Source organism: Felis catus, chromosome D4, assembly GCF_018350175.1.
Source record: "Felis catus isolate Fca126 chromosome D4, F.catus_Fca126_mat1.0, whole genome shotgun sequence".
Taxonomy (NCBI): domain Eukaryota; kingdom Metazoa; phylum Chordata; class Mammalia; order Carnivora; family Felidae; genus Felis; species Felis catus.
Window position 1 is genome coordinate 84167539 of NC_058380.1, and position 23699 is coordinate 84191237.

Genomic DNA, 23699 nt, shown 5'->3' on the forward strand with positions numbered 1-23699 from the left:
AGGGGAGGGACTCTGCTACTCTGCCTGCTACCGCATCTGCAGAAGGAGGAGTAGGGGGCCGGGGGCCATCACGCCGGGCCCTTCCCAGCCCGGTTGGTGCCGAACGGTTCCAGCTTCCTGACACACTCCTGCACGCTGTGTAACCTACCCCTCAGGGAGCCCCAGGACACCCGTGACACCGGGAGCTGGCCGCCGCACCACATACCTCAGGCCTCCAGGCCCCCGCTGGTCCCCCCAGAGTTTCCATGGCAGCCACTCTGGGGTAGCCTGGGGATCACTTGTCCATCTCCTGGCCTCACCAGACCGTGAGCGCCTTGACCGCTTCGTCAGAACCTCGCTCCCCTCCCCACCGCTGATGTTTGGCAACCTGACCCGGGGAACGGAAGCAGCTGGCAGGTTTTCAGGGGCACAACGGGGGTGGGGGTAAGCTTCTTCACCATGAAGAGAAGACGCAGGGTGGGGGTCAGTGTGGACACCGGTCCTGGGGCTGCGGTAGGGGGTGCTGGGAGGCAGCTGCCGCTCAGGGTGGAAAAGAGGGATCTGACGTGCAGAGGCTGAGGCGCGCTGGGTGGTTCTGGCAGGCCACTAGGGAAGGTCAGCCTAGGGTGACCAAATGGGCCAACCAGGAAAAGCACTGAGCCGCACGGGGGCGCGTGCTCCACTGGCGGAGGTGTGCAAGCAGGGGCTCAAAGACTGGGAGGGCACACGCACTTGCCGCCCCAAGAGAGGAGGATGGACTAAACGGCCGCGAGTCTTTCTCGGAATTCTTGTTCAGAAGCAGAAAGGCTCCTGCAAGTTTTGGCAAACAGAAGCCGCCGGAAAGAAGGCTGGGCTCACTGATTCCGAGACATGTAAGACACTCTCTAGAAAGCTCCGCAGAGGTCACCTACTCCAGCATCTCTATTTACGGATGAGGAAACCGAGGCCCCGCGGAGGCAGTGCCCACCTCAAGGCCGCAAAGCCACCAGCTGTGGCTGCGGGTGTCGGTCGTGGTGTGTCCCAATGAGAGGTGAGACCCTTCCACACCCCAAGTCCTCACCTCTGGAACGGAGGTAACGCCAGGGCCTGCCACAGGTCGGCTGTGGGAGTTACAGGGGCCCAGGCATATGGGTCGGGGCCCAGCACACAGCCGGCCTGGTGTGCTGTAGGCCAACAGGCCGGGGTGGGGGGCGGGGGGGGGTGCGGTTCCCAGCGGCCAGCTGAGGCCAGGGCTCCAGGGAGCGGGGCTGCCCGCACTGTCATGTGGGGTGGGGGCGGGGCCGCCCCGGAGCCAGGTCAGGGTGCTGCTGGGAGAGCAAGGGGGGCCCGGGGGGACCTTACCTCGGCTCTGCCGAGCTCCTGCTTTGTCAGGTGTATCCCCGAGGAGCTCCTGGTCCTCTCTTAAAATCCAGGTGTGGGGTGTGAGAGAGGGGCTGAGGAAAAACTGAATTTAAACGGTCCTGATATCCGGTCGGCCTGGGTGGTTTTACGGTGCTCCCCCTTCAATTCTTGCGTCAGCTGGACGGATGAGCTTTACGTAAACTGCGCGCGTGCCATACTTCGCGATACGAGAACGGGGTGGGTCTCGTACTGGAGGGAGGTCAAGATCTCGATGTCGCCCCCGAGTGAAGAGGGTCATCCTGTCTTGCTCAGTATGTGAGGAGGCCCGCGGTGCATTTCAGAGACCTTCGGCACATCAGCTGCCGCGAATGCCCCTCCCCAGAGTGACGCGCAAGTCAGGATGATGTGCTCGAGCCTTCGAGAATTCAAAGCAACACGCAAAAGATGGTATTTATATGACTTTTATTTTAATATCGTTTTAATATTGAATATGTCACAAGATTTAATGACCAAATTAGTCATTTACATTTTTCAAAGGTATCTAAATATAAAATTGCTAAAAATCCAAATACAGATAGCAAGCTACAAATAATATTTCTTTTGTTTCTGGGGTGGGTAGGAATGGAAGACGTTAGAAAAGGATGCTTCTGTTGGCTGAACAAAGATCAGAATGAAAGAGGAATTCATTAAAATGCCCCCAGTGCAAAGAAACACACTCGACTTCGAGATGCTGTTTTCGTCACATCTCTTCCTGTACAATTTAAAAAACTGTTTGAAACGCGGGTCCTCAGTGAAACATCCGGTCCTCGACCCTGGCCGGGAACCGTGCGAAAGGACGTCACCCTGGGAGGGACCCTGGAGTGGCTGGTGAGGACCGCAGAGGCATCTGGTGTGGCCAGAGGTGTGGTGTCAGCGATGCTCGATCCTTGCCCGCCCCCCACCCGCGCAGTCGGACCCGGGGGAGCAGGCGTCCCTCTGCCCTGTCATCTCTGCTCACCGCGCCCTGACAGAGTGAGACAAAGCAGCGTCCCGCCTGCTCAGACAAGGAGGCAGGCACTGTGTGGACAGGAGGAAGGGGAGCGGGGGCCCTTCTGAGTCAGTAGAGCAGAGACTCTCCCAGTTCCAGGAGAAGTCCACATGCAGGTCTAATTGCTAGCTGAAACGGACACTTGCTATTTAAGAAATGGAAAAGCCCGCTTGTGCCAGGTGCTCAGCGTGACCCGAAGACCAGCCGTCACCCCATTCTCCCGGCGCCCCGGGCATAAACTGCACGCAGTCCCGCGTCTCCAAAACCAAGAGGTTCGGGGATGAGCGGACGAGAGGTGACTCCTGAAGGGGCACAGCCTGGGACACACATCGCCGGCTCCCCTTCCTAACTTTAGTAAGATACTATCCTCAAAGCAATGCACTCATTTAAACAAATGGCATAGTTAAAACTATTGACTAAGCCCTAAACATTTCTTCTGAGAAATCGAGCCATAGCTTTTCCGATCTTCTTGTTCAATATGGGAACAGATTTTAAAGAGAATGACATGATCAATCCTCTGCCCCAAAGAATGGCCCGTCATACCAACCGTGGTAAAGAGTACACCTGTTTATTAAAAGGAAAAAAAAAAAAAAAGAAATGTACATTTTTGTTCTTCGTTTGTTTTAAGAAATTTGATCAAGTTGCAAGGAAATGTCTGGGCATGGCTATGTACATCCTCAGCAGGGCCGTCGGGCAGTGAAGACGGCTGGGCGGGGTGCCTGTGTTCTGGCCCCTGGCACTGCTCATCAAAGCCACTGCCACTCAGGCTTCGGTCCCGTGGAGATGTCCCCGGCTCCGTTCCCCAAGAGCCCCCCAGCCTTGTGGCCGTGAGCCAGGGGCTGGCCTGCCCCTGAGGACTGCGGGACACGGGGTGGGCTCTAGGGCCACCTGGCCCCGGCAGGCAGGCTCTGAGCTACGGCGACAGATTGGGGTTGGAGGCCGGTGTCATTGCTGCCCTGATTTCTTCTCCTTCTGGAAGCTGAAGCTTGTACGTCTGTTCAGTTTTCTTTGTTTTTGAGCAAAATAGTCAGCCCGGGCAGTGCTTGCTCGTGATTCCAGGATGTAGTTCACCTAGAAAGCAAGAGGACACAGTCCAGTCACTCGGCAGCCTCTCCGTTCGCCCAGGGCGAAGAAGGGAAGGGCCCTGACCCAGGCTGGGAGCCCAGGTGCTCTCTTGTGCCCGGAGCCGAGTCACCACAGCAACCTGGCAGGCTGGGACGGAGCCCGCTTTAAGCCGGAAGATGGAGGCCTGGAGGGGACAAGCGGCTGCTGCGGGCCTTTCAGCCACCAGTGGTGGAGCTTTTCTGATTGCAGAGCCTGTGCTCCCTCCTCAGCACATGCCGCCTTCCGCCTTCCGGAAGGCCGTGCGCCAGGCTTCCTGGTTCTGTTCGCCTGCTGTGCAGTCCTGGGCCTGCACAGGACTTCCTTGAGCCCTGCTTTCCTCGTCTGGAAGACGACAACGTTGCAGGGATGAGAAACCAACTGAACCGAGGCTCTGAACGCAGCCTCCCCCTCCCCGCCCCCAAAGGTACAGAGCTTCTACTTACGGGATTTCCTCTACTGCCCACGAGCACCCTGCCCACCTGGACTCATCTGATAAAAAGGAGTGAGCCTCAGGGAAGGGCACCTCGCTGACCAGGATCACCCAGAGGCAAGGGTCAGAGCTGGGAGGGTCCTCTGTGGGGAGCACACAGCTGGGACGCGCCCGGGTGGCGGCTGCACACGGTCAATGTCCGCAGCACCTCCGGCACCCAAGCACCTCCGTGTCTGAGCCTGGCCCCATGCTTGGTTCAAGAGACTGGGGAAAAGTAAGACATGGTCCCTGCTCCGAGGCACTCACAGCCTGGTGAGTACCCAAGAGCATGACAAGTGTGACACCCGAGACAGAAGGAGCACGAAAGAATGGGGTAATGATCAGGGAGACGTGGGGCAGGGACGTCTTGCAGAGGGAATGAGCCAGTTGGGTTCTGAGAGAGAAATAGGGGCCTGGGGTGTACAAGGGGCAGGGGAGAACCGGCACGCGTCCCAGCGCAGCAGCGGAAGACAGCGAGGGATCTGTGGAGCCGAACGGCTTAGTGGCCGGTCCAGGGGGGCCGGGAGGAGCCAGGGAGGGCAGTGGTGCCGGGATCAGGCCTGTGCCACAGTGTGGACCGTGCACTCCAGGCTGGGCAGCGTGGTGGTGGCGCTGCTGGGGTACTCTGCAAGGACCAACTCATGGAACCTTCACAAAAGCCCACGACATCGATGCCGTCATCATCCCCTGGTGCAGATGAGAAAATCAAGGCACAGAATGGCGGTGCGTTTACTCAAGGCCACAGAGCCAGCAAGTGTCTGTGCTGGGATTGCCCTTGATTAACATGCTTCTAGTCTCCCAGGCCCCTGGCCTCCAGAGAGGTGTGCCCCCCCCCCCCCCCCCCCCCCCCCCCGCCCAGATACCATTCCTCCCACTGCCCCTGCCGCCCTCTGGCTGGGGCTTTTTTTTGAACAAACACCTTTCTCTTCACTCTCAAGTATCTAAAAGTTATGCTAGGAAACCCAAGTATTTTGACTCCATCGACCAGCCACCACTTCCGTTGATTCCCCTCTGAGGGCCCCGCGTCCCACACCCTAAGCGGGCGAGGGCCGCGCTGACTGTGAGAAAGGAGTCGGGGGTGTCGTGGGGAAGCGGTGCGGGATGGATGCCTCACAGACACGGTGTCCCCCTCCAAACTTCCTGCTCTGACAGTCGCCAGCAGCAGCAGGCGTTAAGGACTGGTGTGTGAGTACAGAAGGCCTGACATGCTTGGCCCACTGCCTCGCTGAGCTACCAGCTGAGAGCAATAAATCATGAGGACCGCGGGGCCGGGCTGACGATGTGGGACACTACAATGCATGGAAATGCGAGGTTTTATCATTCTTAATAAGAGCAATCTTTGGATTATACTGTTTGCACACTCAGCCAACCTAGTGTTTTCAGTGTATTTTTGGCACACATAACTTGACAAAAGCATTTAAAAATGATCCTTAACTAGCCAACTATCTCCTAAATTTATTATCTTCAGTGCTTTGTGATAATCACATAGATAATTTTAATGGAAGATTAATGTAATAATCAAAAGATAAAAACGCCCTTTGGTCTGCCATTAGTTGGTTAATATGCTGTGGCTTAAAACTGGCACAATTTTATGCACTATAGAGTGTTTCACTTTCAATGCATTTTACAGCTTACGGCATAAAAATATAGGGAGTTTTCATGGTCAATAAAGCCACAGCCTCCATCACTCGATCACGAGAAGAACCCAATTTGAAGAGACCAATGATTCCTCTGAGATTCATCTCGAAGCCTGCAGAATTAGGGACCACACATGGCTTAGCTCAGTTACAGCTCGGGGTTGAAGGGACAGGGCTGGGACTCCTTCGGGCTGGGGTTCAAGCAGAGGTTCCAACCTTAGCACATTCTCTGGCTTTGGGCCTCTATTTCCTCATCTACGAAATGGGGATGATAATGTCTACACTCTGCAGGGCAGTCGTGAAGATTAAATAATTACATACAATGTCTTGAATGCCGTTGGCGTTCAAGAAATGAGAGACATTAATGTTTCCACACGAGAGAAGAACATGACGGGATAAAATCACTGGACGGAGACTGCCTGTTCGTAACATCTTCTTTCACAGTGGCCTCTGGCCCTTATCTCTTCCCTTCAGTTTCCATCAAAAGCTCTCATTTTATGCAAAACTTCTGAATTCTAGAACCACCACGTGCAGTACTTGAGTCTAGGCCTGACACCTGGAAGAGCCTCCGATGGAAACATTTCTGGCAAATTCTGGGACGCGGGGCCGGGGCCTCAGTCACTCGGTGCCGGTGCAAAGCCCGCAGTCACTGTGGGGATGGCAGAGAAGGCTAAGTATTTAAATTGCTATAAAAATCAGAGACAGAAAACATGAAATTTAATCTTCCATCAGGATCATGACCATTAGCTCTCTAAGTAAATCAGGTCTGGGCTCGCTGTGACTCTCCTGGAGTCTCGGGCGTGATGCAATATTTCTGCAAACATTTTCATATGAAAACAGACATTTCAGGAGAGGCGACAGGCCTCAGGGATTTTGCAGAAAAGCATCTGCTTCGAGGGAGCATTTGGTCCTGGAAAATGATTTCTCTGCACTCGCTCTCACAGAGCCTCGGACTGAAGTCATAAACCCGTGTTTCTGTCATCAATCTGCTGTTGTGAAAATTATTTTGATGTCAAACACAGGATTATAATTTTACTAGAATCCTTCTCAAGTCTTGAATATTTTAATGCTGGCTATAAAAAAAGGCCAGCCCCTGATGGGGTAATGGAATATTTCTTTACCTGGTCCCCGAACACTGCACAAGTTCCCTGTGCTGTCTGGTGACAATCTGGCAAGTTAACTATTAGCTTGCTGGTTTCAGGCACCGCAGCACGCCCCGTGTCCCCACCACCTGGTCCGAGGGGGGCCCTGGTCCCGACTGTCCCCCCCACCAGCTTTATCCTTCCATGTCCATCTACAACTTTTGGAAATCTTTGGCAGCCATGAGGACGTGGCCTCGAAATGTCTCTGCAAAACAATGCCATTTCATGGAAACCTCTCTTTCAACTCCTCAAGGGTGCACGCATCCGGGGGGTCAGGAGCCCAAGTTCTGGAAGCTGCCAAACCTGCGGTCAGGTCCAGTTCTGCCATTCATGGTCCTGGCTAAGATCTGTTTCTGAGCCTCAGTTTTCATCTAGGAAATGGGATGAAGTGGGAAAGATTTTTACAGTATCGTCTTGCAGAACCATGGAGATTCTGTGAAAGAAGGTAGATAGTGCTGAGCTCAGGTCCTGTATTCTGCAAGCCCTCAAGTACAGCTTAGCTACTTTTATTATTATTACTCGACGGCTTTCACTCTCAAGAGGAGAATGAACACTAACTTAGGTAGGTTTACACGACCTCATTTGACCCCTGTTCCAGGAGCCCTTTGCTGCGGTGGGGCAGGGTACCTACCATTATCTCCATTTTACAGGCAGAGAAACTGAGGGCCTGAGAGGTGATGTGACCAGCCAGAGTCACACAGTTACCAGAGTCACCCTCTGGCTGTAAGCCCTGCTCCACCCGAACTAAGCAGCTCTGTTGTTGCTATCTGTTCCGTCTGTGGAAGATTCGGCTTAAAGAAAGCACTTTTGGTTTCGAGAAGTCTGAAAACCACTAGTCCAGGGCGACTCAGAGTGTGGTGCGCAGACCAACAGCCTGGGCAGGACCTGGGAACCTCTTAGAGATGCACTGTCTCGGGCCCTACCCCAGCCCTCCCAAGACCCCAGGGGAGCTCTTCTCAGCCCGTCTCCATTTTGCAAGGTTCTGCGTGACCTGACCTTTCTGCCCCGCTCTGCTCCAGCCATATGGGCCTGGGTGCCACCCCCCAGCCTCACCCGCTTGCCCTGCTTCTCGGCCCTCCACAGGCTGCTCCAGGAGATGCGTTTTCTCTCTCCCCACCTGGTAAAATCTGTGCCTTTCATCTAGCCGTCAGGGTTCAGCTCTCCACCCGTCCCCTCTACCCCCGTCAGTTTACCTTTTCCACATCCACGTGGTACCTTTGTGACTGTTTAACAATCTGTGTAATTTAATGTTTAACGTGTGTCTGCTCTGACAGAGGAAGAGCTTTCTGGGGGCGGGGCCGGGTCCATCACCGCAGCATCCTGAGTGCTAGCCTGGCACACAGAAAGTGCTCAGTGGGCACGGCTGAGGTCCAGTAACATAGGATTGTACCGTCAAGTTGAACATGTTTATGACAGGTTGCTAAAATTACCTTGAATACATTAAGTGTCTCCACACAAGAACAACAATCTCCTTGGAGCCCGTTCCTGGAGCCTCAAGGAGCTCCTGACAATGGATGGGAGGAGAAAAATGGTGCATAAAAAGGATAAATACACGAAGAAGCAGGATTACTGGAGGAGGAAGCCCCAGGGGCTCCGCTCTGGCTGACGTGGGTGTGGAGCCCTGTCTAGTGCGGGGAGGAGGGGGCTGCCGCTGGCCTGAGAACTGGCCGTGCAGAAGCCCACCCCGCACACGGGCGGAGGAGGAACACTCACCTTGAGTACGATTTCGTTGACGGTAGCAGCGTCAGATTCAAAGTAGAGGTGTTTATAGTCATGATTGCTTAGATACGTGAGTTTAAATATTGCATGACCTGGAGAGAGAGAGAGAAAAGGCAATGAGGGGGTTCTGGCGACTTCCCTTTGGGGAGGCCCTCACATATTCTCCCCTTGTCATTCCAGTTCAAGCAAGAGCAAGTGAAGGCGGTGAGGCCGAATGCTCCCAGGAGCAGTTCATTTTTCTCATCACAGGCCAGGGAGAAAATGGACAGTTAAAAAAAAAAATCAAATGGCTAGTTAGGTCTCCTTCCACTCTGGAGCGTGTTCAGGGCATGCCACATTAGGAAGGCTGTGCAGAACTATGTCTATACGGTGAGTACATGGAACAGGTGGCAGTTCTAAGGTAGACGACCAGTTAACCCCAAACGATTACCGTGAAAATAAAACTGTGCTTAAAGCCAAACGAGCAACAGGAAGGACAGAGGCTGCCGGCAATGCCATTGCAAGGCTTTTCTGTGGCTCCGGCTACAGCAGGGAAGGGCAGTCCTGGTCTTGCGACCCTGAGTGGAAGCTGCTCCTGGACCTCTGGTCACTTCTATCCTAGAAGGAAGGCACTTCACCCAGCTGTCCGACCTTGGGGGGCCAGACCCTCTGAACACACACCTCTTTCCCAAAATCAAGTTCCTGCACGCTCCTTTCCTACCACCTTCAGGATAACCTTGTCATTTCTGGGACTGCTTCCTGTCCAGCCTCCCCTCATGCTGCCCTCCTGTGCACAGGCCAGCCCCCGTGGCACTGCACACGCCCACCAGCCAAGGCCTGGGGCATCGTCTCTCACTGACCAGTCCGGAAAAGACCTGCTGACCCTGGGTCACACGGCTCACCTGCTCCCTCCTGGGGCGAGTCTTCTTAGCTATACTCCTAGATACCCTTCTCATGCAGGCCTCCTATAATACATGCAGCCTATATTGTCCATGACACCTGCAGACAGGGGCCATGTGCCTGTCCTTCGGGCCAGATGTGCCACATTCCCTCCTCTAAACAGAGATGCCAGCCTGTTTCAGTCCCAAGTGAAGCCCTCCCTGGCCCATCAGCACGTGCCGTCCTTGAGTTGTGGGAGACCCTGTGGCACTCTAAGAAAGTCCTCTTGCTCCTTAAGCTATTTTGAAGTCGGTTTCCATTACTGGCAACCCAATGAGCATTGCTTCCGAGAGACATGCAGTCAGTGCTCAGCAAAGTTCCCAGACTCAGGAGCGGCCGGTGACCTCCTCCTGCAGACAGCCTCAGAAACAACCTTCCCTGGTCTGCTCTGTAGACCTCAGTGCTGGTGAGATTAAGCATATCCTTTCTAATAGGCCTTCTCATCCGTTTTGCTTTTAATTGAAACAGCCCTGGTCATAGTTATTAATTAATAATATATCACCCATATTACTGTAAGTTCACTTCTTTCCCGGAGAAATCTTCTTGGGGACTTTATTTACAGTAGCTAATTCTTCAGATCTCCAAAAATAAACTGATATATGTTGTACATTTGTGGCCAGGAAAGTTGAGCTGCTGGTATTTTATCCTGGAAACATCATTATGATATACTAATTGTGACTATAAATTCTATATTGAAAAAATTAGCTAATAATTTCTGAAAAACCTCACTTTCAGTCACTTGACAAATTTAGCCTGATTCTAAATCATGGTACTAAAATGTTAGAATTCCTAGCCAGAAGCTAATCATTCCGTTAATATGTAAATGACTTGTTTCTGATAAGAAAGTGAATCTCACATAAAAAGATGTATCTGTATGTATGGTGTGTGTTCTTTTATCTTCACAGGACCCGCTTTGGAAGAGTAGTCTTGATGATGATATCACTGTGTGGAAGAACAATGCAGTTAACCGTTGGCCATGCTGTGATCAAGTAGGGACATCCATGAAGGTCACAGGGCTGTGAAGGACAAACAGAGACACGCCCTCCAGGAGGCCTTACCGCTGACACCTGGCCATGACAGACACAGACACCAGGGCCTGGGGCTAAAAAGGACCAGAAGGTCTTGGGGAGGCCTGTAGACCTGAAGCTTCAGGGTTCACTGACCACTTTGATAAGGGATCTCATGGACGGTCTACACCACCTGCTCCCACTCATCACTGGCAAAACAGAACCAAACCTCAAGATGCCAGACCATGTTTTGCCCCAAAACTGAAACGCTATAAAAACCTTTTCTGCACTGTTTAGGAGAGCCAAATCTATACATGGCAATATGTGATATGCAGTCTGCACCGGCCTGCGGGAGCCTCTAGAAACCCGGACACTGTCCTCTTGGGATCACACTGCCTGTGGAGCGTATCGACTGCGGGCTGATAGAGGGGAGGTCTGCAGCTCATCTGTACAACGGTCACGTGAAAAACAAAAAGAAAACATCCCAAGTCTCCTGAAAGGCTGCGTATTTGGGCCAGGTGAACACAAGCACACTAACATCTGTATTTTGCTGTACTGGGGGGCTGCGTGTGTTCCCTGTTTGTTCCCGGTGCTCATTCCAGAGCTCCAAGGAAAAGTGAAGCGGACAGGAATGATGAAGAGTCCGCCACTCACCGCCTCTCTGAAGCCTCTGATTTATTTGTCCTTTCCAGGGAAAGCATTCACATCACAGAGAGAAGAGAACACTGAGAATGTTATCTAGAGTACTTGTATTTGAATTTCAACGAATCAGCCCTTTTATGATTATTACAGAGCCACAGATGTTAATAACTGGGATGAGGTGTGGGGAGACGGTGACAGCACAGCCCCTTCTTACTCTGTGGGAGAAATTCTGAGGGACAGCTCTAGTGTATAAGCTCAGGTTAAAATCAGCAGCCATGGTTTCACTTATACCGGAGCCATGGGCTATGGGGTCAGCTCAATCCAAGTGAGAGTTTTTGCTGTGAGGACTGTTTTGTTTGGTGGCCAGTTTTACTCAGTTCAGGACCTGCCAGCAGCACAGACTTGTCCAAGAGCCAGAGGAATGAACAGAGAGCCGAGAATAATGAGCGCCAAGAGGGTGCTGAGTGCAGGTTGCTGCTGTGGAGACCCCAGATGGAGGTGGGTGGCCCAGGCAGGGAAGGGTCATCAGAGTTTCTTGGAGGAGCTGATACTGGAGCAGTCTTAAAGGAAGATGGGGAGTCAGCTGGGTAAAGGCAGGGGTGGAGAAAGAAGCACCAGGGTCAGGACAGAGGTACGGGGGCCAGAGGCAGTACACCTCCGGGAGACCCGAGCAAGCTCACAAGCAGCGGGGCAGGCAAGAGATGACACACGGCAGACACAAAGTGCTGGAAATGCTGGATTGGCCAGCTCAGGGAGCCCTTAGTGGGTTGCAAAGCTGGGCAGTGAAGTAAATGGTCAAACTGTGCTTTTGGGTGTTCACCCTGGCTCCCAGGGCCAGGAGGCGGGGAGACCAGTAGCCAGTCACCCAGGTAGGAGTGTATGCGGTTTTGAGCTGCACAGGGGGCAAAAAAGATGCCGAGAAAGGGACTCACTTGAGAACTGTAGAGAAGATAACACTGGCAGGATTTGGGGATTGTTTTATGACAGAGTAACAGTTAATAAGCAGGATTCACACTTGTGTAATTTCATGGAGTCCAAAACCTATATATTAAGGTATAACAAGTTCGTTGACCTCTTGCTGGAAACAAATCCATCAATAGATATGAGTTATACATACTACATGGTAAATTTCCACCAGAGGCAGAAGGGAAGAAGAAATCACTGGCATTTCAATACCAATTGAACAGGTGTTCAATTAAAAACAGAATAAGAAAAGTCTGTTATCAAATCTTTATCAGCCTCAGGCACCTCCAGGCTCACCTTAGGTAAGGGAGGAAGGGGGCAGATGACCTCCTGAGCTGCAGCCTACCGGGGCATCTGTCCTGGGATGTTGGTGGGAATCTGAGCTGGGTAGGTCATCCACATCCTTGAAAACTCAAAGAGCATCCGCTTTCATGGGGGGGGGGGGGGTGGTAAGCCAGAGGGGCAAACAGTTTTTGTAAAAATGTCAGCTGAGAAAAAATTATCAGCATGATTGAAAAGAAAATGCAAAATCTAATACTTCAATCAGTCTGAATTATTTTGCTTGGATTGCTAAATTCTGTTTGGAAACTAAGACATGACAAAAAGCCTGGGACACAGAGGGGAAAGTGTGAGCTCTGGATTCAGACGGACGAGGGAGTTCCAGCGGCAGGACCGGGGCAAGGCACCATCCCTCCAGGTGCCCAGGTCTGCCCCGAGGCACCTCACGTGGCGCCCGGATACAGTGGGGCTCCGTGGGCGGTGGCGACTGTTCTTACAAATGTGATGGAACCGATATCTGAAGAGAAAATCCTCATTATTTTGAAGACTGTGTTTTTAATTGGGTCGCCTCTGAGATTTCCTTTTAGTGTTGTAGAAAGAAAATGAAATATAATGGGGCATAAAATGGGCACCTAAGCTATGGTCACATGCTCAGGGCAGACACTGCAACTATACATATGCTTCTGAACACTGAAAGGGAAATCTGGATATGTAAAAATGTATTTACATTATACATTTTTTCCCAAGTAAAACAGAGAAGATGGAATGGAACGCCAAACAGAAACTAATTAGCAGCACAAATGTCAGAAGTGGAAACGCTGGAGATTTCGTGCTCTAATTTCCCTTCTGTGTTATGAATTTTAACTTAAAGAGGCGGTGCCAGAAAAACAGGTTCCTCTGGTCGTTCAGAGGGTAATGACCAGAACTCATTCCCAAAAAGCTGATGTCACACGAAGGTCGGTGTAAGGGCAGAGGGACAGGAGCTTCTATAATTTGCTAGAGGGGCTCCCAGATTTCCTCTGCAAATGGGATGGAGATTACTATTTGAAAGGAGCCCCCTTCTAACACAACCTGCTGGCATGGACTGTGGTTGGCAATAACTGGGCAGAGCTGCCTTTTCAATCCGAGCCTGCAGTCCACCTTTGTGCAAAACACCCCAGGTGTCACCAATGGTCAGGAAAGCCAAAAACAAACATTCCTTCTTCTCCTTTTCAATTAAAAACATATAAGATGTATTTTAAAACTACTAAAAATTTAGGGTGATTGGCATTGAGGGCACCTGTTGGGATGAGCACTGGGTGTTGTATGGAAACCAATTTGACAATAAATTACATATAAAAAAAAACTACTAAAAATTTAGAAGAGAGGAAAAACCTCCACACTCTGCCCCCCACTAATACCAATACCCAGCGTGATTTCTACGGTCTTTTTTTTTTTTTTTTTTTTTTTTTTTTTTTTTTTTTTTTATCATTCCCACATGTCTGTTTTCACATAGCTGTAATCTGACAGGATCCCACAATTTGGGACCTTTTAAATTTTTTATTTTTTTTTATTTTTTAGTTAACATTTTACCATAGCCCTTTCCCTGCTGCTACATAGTCTCTACAACTATGTTTCTCAATAGCTGCATTTTATTGCCACAGGTAGATGTGTATCAGGGTTAATGCTCTCTCTCATGGGCATTTAAGATACTTATAAAATTGCCAGTATTATAAACAACACTTTGAGGATTTGGATTCTTTCTCCATTCCTTTCCATCAGGCATGGAATTTTTTTTTTTTTTAAGAGGATAGATAATTCTAATTTTACTCAGAAGAAAACAGTTTCTTTTTTAAATTGTGGTAAAATTTACCATTCAACCACTTTTAAGTGTAAAATTAAATTGTATTAAGTACATTTACAACGTTCTGCAACCATCACTATCCATTTCCAGAAATTTTGCATCATCCCCAATAGACACACTGTACTTACTAAATAGTAACATCCTTTCTTCCTTCTCACCATCTCCTGGTAACCTCTATTCTCTATTCTACTTTCCGCATCTTAAGAGATTGCTTATCCTAGGTGACACAGAGCGGGGGAATCATACAGTATTTGTCCTTTTGGTTTGGCTTATTTAGCAGTTTTCAAGGTTCATCCATGTTGTGTACCATGTATCAGAGTTTCATTCTTTTCAAGGCTGAGTAATATTCCAGTTTATGTACACACCACATTTTTCTCCATTTACCTGGAGATGGGACATTCGCATTGTTTCTACCCTTCAGCTACTGTGAATAGTAGCTGAAGCTGCGATGAACACTGATGTGTACCTATTTGAGCCTCTGCTTTCAATTCTTCTGGGTCTATACATAGAAGTGGGACTGGTGGATCATATGGTAAGTCTGTGTTCAACTTTCTGAGCCAAACTGTTTTGTGCTGCACCATTTTACATTCCCCCCAGGATTGCACAAAGGTTCTAATTTCTCCACATCCTCACATTTGTTCTTTTCTTTTTTTAATATCGGCCAACCCAATGGGTAGTGACTAATGATGTTAAACATCTTTTCATGTGCTTACTGGCCATCTGTATACCTTCTTTGGAGAAATGTCTATTCGAGTCCTTAGCTCACTTTTGAATTGGGATTGTTTTTGAGGAAACTGAGTTTTAAGGCATTTGTAATTTGTATTGCCCAAGATTATCCAATATGTAAGTGGCAGAAATAGCATTAAAAAATCTACGGGGTGGGGTCCCAACCCCTTGCTGTCTTTCTAATTCTAAAAGGCCTCCTTGCAAATCAGTGCATCCTAGCCAAAATTTATTCTCCCCACCTACGGACCCAGAGAAGGAAGACAAACATTTATAAATTATAACAGCTGCTGCAGCACGGATACTTTTTAAAACTGGGTTTCCAGGGTCTGCTCGTTTCTGGTTCATCTGGCCTGGAAGGAAGTAGGAAGCTCTTACTGGATTTCTTGGGGAGAAACAAATGGGAACACACCGTTCTTTTAGGTAAAGCTGTACCTTTCTATAGATCCTGGGGGAAAGGATGGGCTGGGATTCTTTGGTTTCTGGGTGCAAACCCCCTCTGGATCCAGGCTCCACTGTAAGCAGCAGTTCTGAGCTGCTTGTGGGAACTTCAGGTCAATGTAATTCAACTGGCAAAGGCTGGTGCCTCTTCCCCAGCACTCCTACAGTGGCAGAGGACCAGGGACTATAATGACCTCTTTGACCTCTAGAGCAGGGACCTTGTCTGACCTACTTACACTTCTGCCTGCATCTTTCAAACCTTCTCTCTCTTTGGCTCCTTCCTATAAACATAATTAAAGCTCTCTGATTATAAAAACTCCCATGGCAATGTGATTCCCCTCCTTCCTCTAATTTATTGAAAACACTCTTGCTAAGGTCACTGTGACCTTTATGTTGAGAGGTCCAGTAGATACTTCTCAGCTTTTAGCTTGCTTGGCTTCTCAGCTGTATTTGATACTTCTCCCTGAACTCCTCTCTTCCCTGGGCTTCCATGGAACCACGGTCAGCAGATTCTTCAGTAGCCTTCTCCAGCCAATCTTCTTCATTCTTATTTTGTGATCTTGTCCTTCACCTGTCCTTTAAATGGTAGTCTTCCCAGTCCTATGCTTGACCCTCGTTCCTTCTGACTCTGCATTTCTCCTCTTCCAGGTTTACTCCTTAGGTTTTAATTACTACTCACGTTGATGATCTTGAAGCAGAAATATGACCTAGACTTTTCTCCAGAGTTTCAGAGTCAGCTGGCGAGGAGAGCTGCCACCTTCCCATGGCCTACAGTGCAGCATGTCCTGAATCAATGTCAACATTTCCCTTTAAACCAAAAACTGTTCCAGGCATCCGGTCTCCTAAATAGCTCTCTCACATAGTCACCTTCCACCCCCTTCCATCCTGTGGTCATCAGTCTTCACCCAGGTCCTGACCATCAGTTGCCTCCCCTTTGGTTTTTGTACTTTCGATCATGTCTTCTTCAGATTCAAACACCCAGCCACAGGAGTCATCCTTTTGTAACACACATAACGGCCCTAAAACACTGCGCAGCTCCATTTCCTGTTGTCCTTACAGTGAAGTCCAAACTTAAGATGATTTTCAAGACCCTAGATCGGCAGTTCTCAAACTTTGGTCTCAGAATCCCTTTACGTCATAAACATTATCGAGGAACCCAAAAAGCTTTGTTTGTGCGAATTACATCGATATTTATTGCATTTGAAATTCAAACCAAGAAATTTAAAAAATATTTAATTCATTAAAAATAACAAACCCATTACAAGTTAATATAAACAATGTATTTTTTTTAAATGCAAAAACCCTGGTGTTTCCCCAAACAAAAAAATTCTAATGAGTGGCATTAGTTTATAGTTTTGAAGTCTCTTTAATATTAACAGCAAACAGTGGGATTATCCTATCTGCTCCTGCATTTTGTCTGCTGTGATATACTGTTTTGGTTGAAGCATGTGAAAAAAAGCCAGCCTCACACAAATATGTTTTTGGAAAATATAAAAATATTCTTTTTTGCAATATTTTTTCTTCTTTGCAAATATTCTTCTTTGATACTATACCAAATTCGATAAATGGTAGTTTCTTAGAGTGGCCGCAATGTGGAATTTAAAAGCACATTAATAAGCCTGTATTCTCTTACATTAAAATCCACTGGTCTGTCTGACACTTTGGTTTTTGGTCTGGTATTTTCTGGAAAATACTGGTTCATGGAGTTATGCAGGTCTTCGAAATGTTGACATGTTTCATTATACAAAAAGTATCACAAGAAAATTCCAGTCTTTCACATTCACCACTGATCCCATCAGTAAAGTCTTTAAGCTCTGAGAAACGAAGCCTAGTGACAGATACAAGTTTCCCAAAATTCTGAATTTTGTCAGAAATTGTCACCTGAAATCTCGAATTTCATCATTGCAATAAAATATTATCACTTACTTTCTTTGAAGTGAAGGGCCTCTCTCCTTCATTTTCAGGAAAATGTCTGCTAAATACCCAAATTTGAATAAGCATGGTTTGTCAGTCTTTCTTTCATGTAAAGATGGTGTATCGTGAGATCAATGGCTAGTTCAGCTTGCAACTCAAACAACCGTATGAATGTTTTCCTTGAAACAAGCATTCTACTCCCACATGCAACAGAAATGCCTTTGTGTACGTTAGGAAATGAATTCACAACAATGGTTTATGGAATCTTTTGATTCTTCATGTGCAAGTTGTTCTAACAAAATATATGGCATTTCAGTAGTCAAGTACTGGCTGAGTTTTACCCTTTAGCTTTTAGAAAGGTAGATAGGCAAGAAACAAGTTTTGTATCTGGGCTTTCTATCACAGTTTGCAACAAGTCTGAGTTTCCAAGTACTCTTCGGAGCTAAATTATAACAAACACATGAAATACCTTCTATCCAGGATCCTTAGGGCAGACAGCTAGGGTGACCTTTGTGCAAAAAAAACCTTTTCTAATTTTTAGCATTAAAATTCCACATTACAAAATTTCCTTCTGTATTAGAGTATAGGGAAAATAAATTCCTGTGTTATGTTCATCTTTATAGGTATGGAATATTATGATTTTTTCAGGATTCAAAAGGCTCTAAGTCTGGCACAAAATAGTAGCATGCTGCCATACTACTCTGCTTACTGAGTTTTTGGACTGCTTTTTAATAGTTTTTCTTTGGTTTCATTTTTGGTCAACTCTTGTAAGTTTTCACTTCCCATGGTCTTCATTAAGTTGTCATTCTTTCTCCTCCTCTTCCAATTTTCTGCATTTAATATTCTTTAGGAATAAAACCCATAAAATCAAGCATGGTTGAAATGTGTTAAAAAATAAGACTTTATATAGGGTCTGAGTTGGGGCTACGGATATACCCTTCCACGAAAGCAGCCCAGAAGTTTAGGTGCCTTGGCTTTGTGTCAGTGGCAGAGAGAAGAATATAAACCTCCATTACCATTTGTACAGTTGACCACTCAACAGCATGGGTTTGAACTGTGTAGGTTCACTTATGGCTAGAGTTTTTTCAGTGAATCTATACACTTACGGTATCAACAAATACAGTATAGTATTATAAATGCTATTTTCACAAGCAATCCTTGTGATTTTCCTAACATTTTCTTTTCTCTAGCTTACTTTATTGCGAGAATACAGTATATAATACATACAACATACAAAATGTGTTGATGGACTGTTTATGTTATCGGTAACGCTTCTGGTCAACTGTAAGCTATTAGTAGTTAAGTTATGGGGGAGTTAAAAGCTATACATAGATTTTTGACTACGTGGGGGTCAGTGCCCCTAATGCCCCATGTTGTTCAAGGATCAACTGCATATAACTTTGGAGAAGTTAAATAAATTCTCTGAGCCCCGGTTTCCTCAGTATTATAAAATGGGAATAATATCAGCTTCACAGTGTTGATGCTAGGATAAAATCAGCTCGAATTATATAATAAATGTATATAAAACCTCATAGAGCTGTTACACAAATTAAATAGTGCATATAAAGTACATGGGGACACTGCCTTTACACGGTAGTTTCCCTCTGTTTCTTTACTTCCATTCTCTAAGACCAGCAAACTTTACCTGAAAAGGAAATAGTAAATATTTTAGGTTTTTCAGGCCAAGAGGCAAAATGAAGGATATTCTGTAGATACTTAATGAGGAAAAAAATTTCCAAATTTTTTATTGTCAAAATGTGAAATATAATGATCAAATACAATGATCAAATCAAATTTTGGGGGGATGTAATACAGTCTACCAAAGAGAAGGATAGACCTTTTTGAGGGTGGTGAATAACTTTCCTTAAATGGAAATTCAAAGTCAGTATTCCCTATCATCAAATCAATTGCAAATGTTCACCTGTAAAACCATGCTTAGCTCACAAGTGGTAGGCTGGATTTACCTTTGGGCCATAGTTTGCCAATCCCTGCTCAAACAGGTCTCTCTTGTTTATTTCCTTTCTCTTGGCTCATTCCATGCGGTTGCTAATAATGACATTTGAGGGCAACTTGTGTAGATCTGAGTTTTTATCTGGCATTTCCCCCCACTCCAGCCTTAACCTTTCTTGCAGGAAAGGCTTAACAGCAACACATTCCTTCATCTTTTGAGTGTCTGAAAATGTCTTTATTTCACCTTTATTTCTGAAGGATCCTTTCACTGAATATAGATAGAATTCTAGATTGACAGGTTTTCTTTTAGCACTTTAAAAGATGTCACTCCATTGTCTTCTGAATTGCATTAGTTCTGATGAGAAGTCAGCAATCATTCTTGGTTTCTCTGGCTGCTCTTAAAATTTTTCTCTTTATCACTGGTTTTCAGCAATTGGATTATGATGTGCCTTGATGCGGTTTTCTCTGTATTTATCCTGTGTGGCCTTCACTGGTCTTCCAAGATTGGTGGATGATATTTTAAATCAAATCTGGAATAGTTTTGCCTTTCATTCCCGAGACCTAAATTACCTGTATGTTGGAACTCTTGATATTATCCCATAGTTTGTTCTTCTCATCAATTTTTTGTCTTCGTGTTCTAGGCTGAATAGTTTTATTGTCCTGTCTTAAAGTTTACTGATTGTGGGAGGCAGATTCTGAAATGGCCCCCAATGATCCTGTCTCCTGCATTTCATATCGTGTCATCTCCTTGTCTTGTGTGCGGGCTAGATGGTGTGACTTACTTCTGATGAGTAAGATACAACAGAAGTGTATTTCCTTTTTTTTTTTTTTTTTTTTTTTTTTAAGCAAAAGTGTATTGCTAAGCCACTTCTAAGATTAGGTTGTAAATGATTGTGACTTCTTCCTTGCTAGTAGTACTCTTGTATTCTTAGTTATTTTGATGAAGCCAGCTGCCATCTTGTGAGCTCCTCTATGGAGAGTACCGTGTGGCAAGGAACTGAAGGTGTTCACAAAGAAATGAACTCTGCCAGCAACTACTCAGTGAGCTTGGATGCAGATCCTGCCCCAACTGAATCTTAAGAGGATTGTGGCCCTGGTTGACACCTTGACTACAACCTTGTGAGAGACTCTTAGCAATAGGACTCAGCTAAGCTGTGCCGGATTCCTGACCACAACCCTGCGAGGTAATACATGTTCTTGTTGTTTTAAGCCACCAAGTTTTCGGGCAATAGACAACTAACACACGGACCTTTTAAGCAAATTTCCTAATCTAATTGCATCAGTGTTGATTCAGGTATTGTATTTCTCAGCTCTAGAATTTTCATTAGGTTCTTTTTAAGTAGTTTACATTTCTTTTTGAGTTCTTGTTTTTCTTTAAATCTTTAAACACATTTCTAATAGCTGTTTTAAAGTACTCTATTTTAAAGTGCTCACTTGCTAGTTCTGTGATCCCTGCCACTTCTTGCTGTTTCTATTGATTGACTTTTCTCCTGGTTACAGGACACATTTTCCTGCTTCTTTGCATATCTAGTAATTTTTTATTGAATGCTGGACACTATAAACATTACATTGTGGGTTTTTTGCATTCTGTCATCATCCTTTAGAGAATACCGGATTCTATTCTAGCAGCTAGTTAATTTACTTGTGGATCATTTTCATCCTTTTAGGACTCCCTTTAAAGCTTTATTGGGCAATCACTAAATATTGTACACGTGAAACTAATATAACACTGTGTTAACTTAATAAAATTAAAATAAAAACTAAAAAAAAAAAAAGCTTTATTAGGCAAGGATTAGAGCAGTCTTTAATCTAGGGGTAGTTTAGCCTTACTCCTAAGCCATGGTCTTTCTGGAGTCACTGCCTCAAGTCCTGTAAGCTACAAGTCCTGGAAGCTCCCCTCTCATTGGTCAGAACTCCAGATGATAACGCCCAGTGGTCGTGCTTTACCAGGCTTGTGAGGTCCCACCACAGGCACGCACAGCTTCGTATACAACAAAAGATTCCAAGGTGTCTTTCTGGATCTTTTTCTCAATGTACCTTCCTCCTCTCCACATTTAATTTATTGTAAATTTCAGCCTCCTCCAACTCTGATTTCTGTCTCCAAGCTTGGTGAGCCTGTTATACTCTCCTTGGGAAACCCTGAAGAAAGCTGAAGTGATAGTAAGTCTCACCTCATTTGTTTCCCTTCTCCCAGGGCTCATAGTCCTGTACTGCCTGTTTTCCAGTGTCTGAAAACAGTTTCTTATATTTTGTACAGTTTTCCAGTCATTTATGATAGAAAGGCTAATCTGGTAGCAGTCACCCTATCCTGGAAGTTGCCTATGGGAATCTTGTATGCCATACATACTTTGATTTTAATGAAAGAATGGCTTACTTTTTCCATGTCTATGAGAATAACTTAAAATCTAAGCACCCCATTTATTTATTATGAAACACAATTTGGAGCTTGGCAGGAGGCAAGGGAAACAGATTTTTCCTATCATTTATCCAGCTGAGAAATCTTTCACATAGTTTTTCAGTAGGGAACAGTCTCTACCCTTACCCTCTTCTCAATTAGGAACTCTTCTGATGTTAAAAATCAAGAAAGAAAAAGTCTGAAGAAATGGTAATCAAAATATAGGAAAGTGGAAAATGTAAATGTATGCAAATTTCCTATTATACCTGTTTTGTTCTTACGGGTCCATAACACCCAAGTCAACAATTAAGCAAAAACTTAATAGCAAAAGGAAGGCTTTTCCCGGGAGGGAAAAAAGTTGATACCCCACACTGTTTTCTACTCTAACAAATATCAATATTCCAATTGACACAAACATATTCTTTGTTCATCAATAAGTCCTAGAGAAAAAACGAAGTAAGTTTACAAAGAAGATAATGAAAACCCACTGGATATCTCAGCACCAGCCAATTTTCCTCAGAAACACAATCTTACACATTATGTAGTTAGCAAACACGCCCCCAATAGCTCCTATGAGCAACTGTGGTACACGATAATGAATATGGGGGATGTGTTGTTCTTATCACCTGTCTGGGGCTCAGAGCAGAATCTCCTGCCTCCTAAATTCATAGAGCGTTGACCTTCCAGAGACCACACACTGTACCAAAGCACCTCTTTTCCCGGAACTACAGAGACAAGCACACTGGTCCCATCTATCATATGCTGAGGGCAAACTGCAATAGTAGGTTAAGAACAAGACGTTGGGTTTGCCTTTTCACTACAACCTTGAGAAGTTCTCCGTTATGCTTCCATATCTCTTTGTTGAATGGCCACACTTGCTCTTGGCTGATTCCAAATTCTAGAAGCAACTTTTAAATGCTTAAGGTGCCGGACGGAGTTAGACAGTCATTGAGCACTGACGTTAGCCCCTGGACAGCGGCTGCTGGATCTCTAAAGGATGCAGACGGGAGCATACACAAGCACGCTTAAGTGCAAACATCAGGTGTCAGTTAATGACCAGGTCAATGGCACACACGCTGGGTTGGTTCCCACTGGCTGAGTTCTCAGGGGCCTGGCCAATGTTATCCAGCCCCAGAGAACCGTTCCCTGAAGTATGGTGATGGCCTATTTAAAAGCAGATCACAGCTTGAGGTTACTGGAAACCAAACTGGGTCAGAGAACCTAAGAATACAGCCTGGCAGTAGATGATGCACGCTGGCCCCACACTTAAGAGTTTTCCCCCACCTTTATTCTCTGGCACACCTCGGGTCCTTCCCTCCCACACACTTGGAAAATGGAGGTGGTCCCCCTGGTTGCCTAAACCCATCTCCCCAGCAGCTTCCTTGTTTTGGAAGGAGATGATAAATAAATCAAAATGCACTAAGCAGCACTTCCACAGGCACTCGCCTCCTCCACTGAACGTGCACCTCATCAATCACACTATTGTCTGCTTGAAAGGCGAGCCTTGTAAATGTCATATCCACTCAGGCCCAAGGAGAGGCGCATCCAAATGCAGCAAGGAGTTTTAATTGGATAGTGTAATTAAACTAAAAAACCCCAGCAGACTCCCTTTGACAGGATAGATGAAGACCCCTTTTAATAGGGCTAGGAAACATATCTGTTAAAAGGATGAGGCACTGCCTGCTCCTGATTGTGCTCCAGAGTACTCTTATGAAAAGGCAATTCAATAACTGGGGCATTTACTATGTTAGAGTCCATTGTGTTCTGTAATCTAGCAGTACTTACCGTATTTGATCTGGAACTTATGAAATAAGCCCTCGTCAGAGAGTAAAAACACTACATGGCCCATCCACCTGATGTCTGGAATGCCCGGGCCTCCTGGGAATCAACAGAGCCTCAGGACAGCCTGTGGCCTTCCTGGGCTACAGGTCCGTGTGAGTATAAAGGCCAGTGCCTTACTTACTGGGGCCTACAGCACGCGGTGCGGTCAAGGCCATCCACCCACTCATCCAGGGGCTGCAGCTCTCATCCAGGGGTGGCTAACGTCCTCCTCACTTCTCTTTCATTCTCATGAGCAACTAAAGAATGACAAAATCCTTGGGTATCTCCTGCCATAGGAACTGGAACGCCTGTCACATCAGTGTGTGCGTGCGTGTGCGCACGCGCGTGTGCATGCGTGCATGTGCATGCTTGTTCTCTGCTAGCA

General features: G+C 46.6%; 1 protein-coding gene and 1 long non-coding RNA gene across 8 annotated transcripts in view; both read right to left on the minus strand.

The window, feature by feature from the left end:
• Positions 1–1765: 1765 nt before the first annotated feature.
• Positions 1766–23699, minus strand: part of MAPKAP1 (MAPK associated protein 1) — a 246002-nt gene continuing 224068 nt past the window's right edge. For all 7 annotated transcript variants that reach the window (XM_019816522.3, XM_019816521.3, XM_019816520.3 and 4 more), the window contains 2 exons: positions 8413–8510; positions 1766–3418 (listed from right to left, as the gene is read on the minus strand). In XM_019816522.3, the coding sequence (XP_019672081.2) occupies positions 3293–3418; positions 8413–8510 (224 nt within the window). In that variant the 3' untranslated portion in view covers positions 1766–3292. The remainder of the gene's footprint in view (positions 3419–8412; positions 8511–23699) is intronic.
• LOC123381575 lies at positions 5356–8406 on the minus strand. Its single transcript, XR_006588740.1, has 2 exons — positions 7003–8406; positions 5356–6206 (listed from the first exon to the last, which is right to left on the minus strand). It is a non-coding gene; the product is annotated as an uncharacterized LOC123381575 (long non-coding RNA).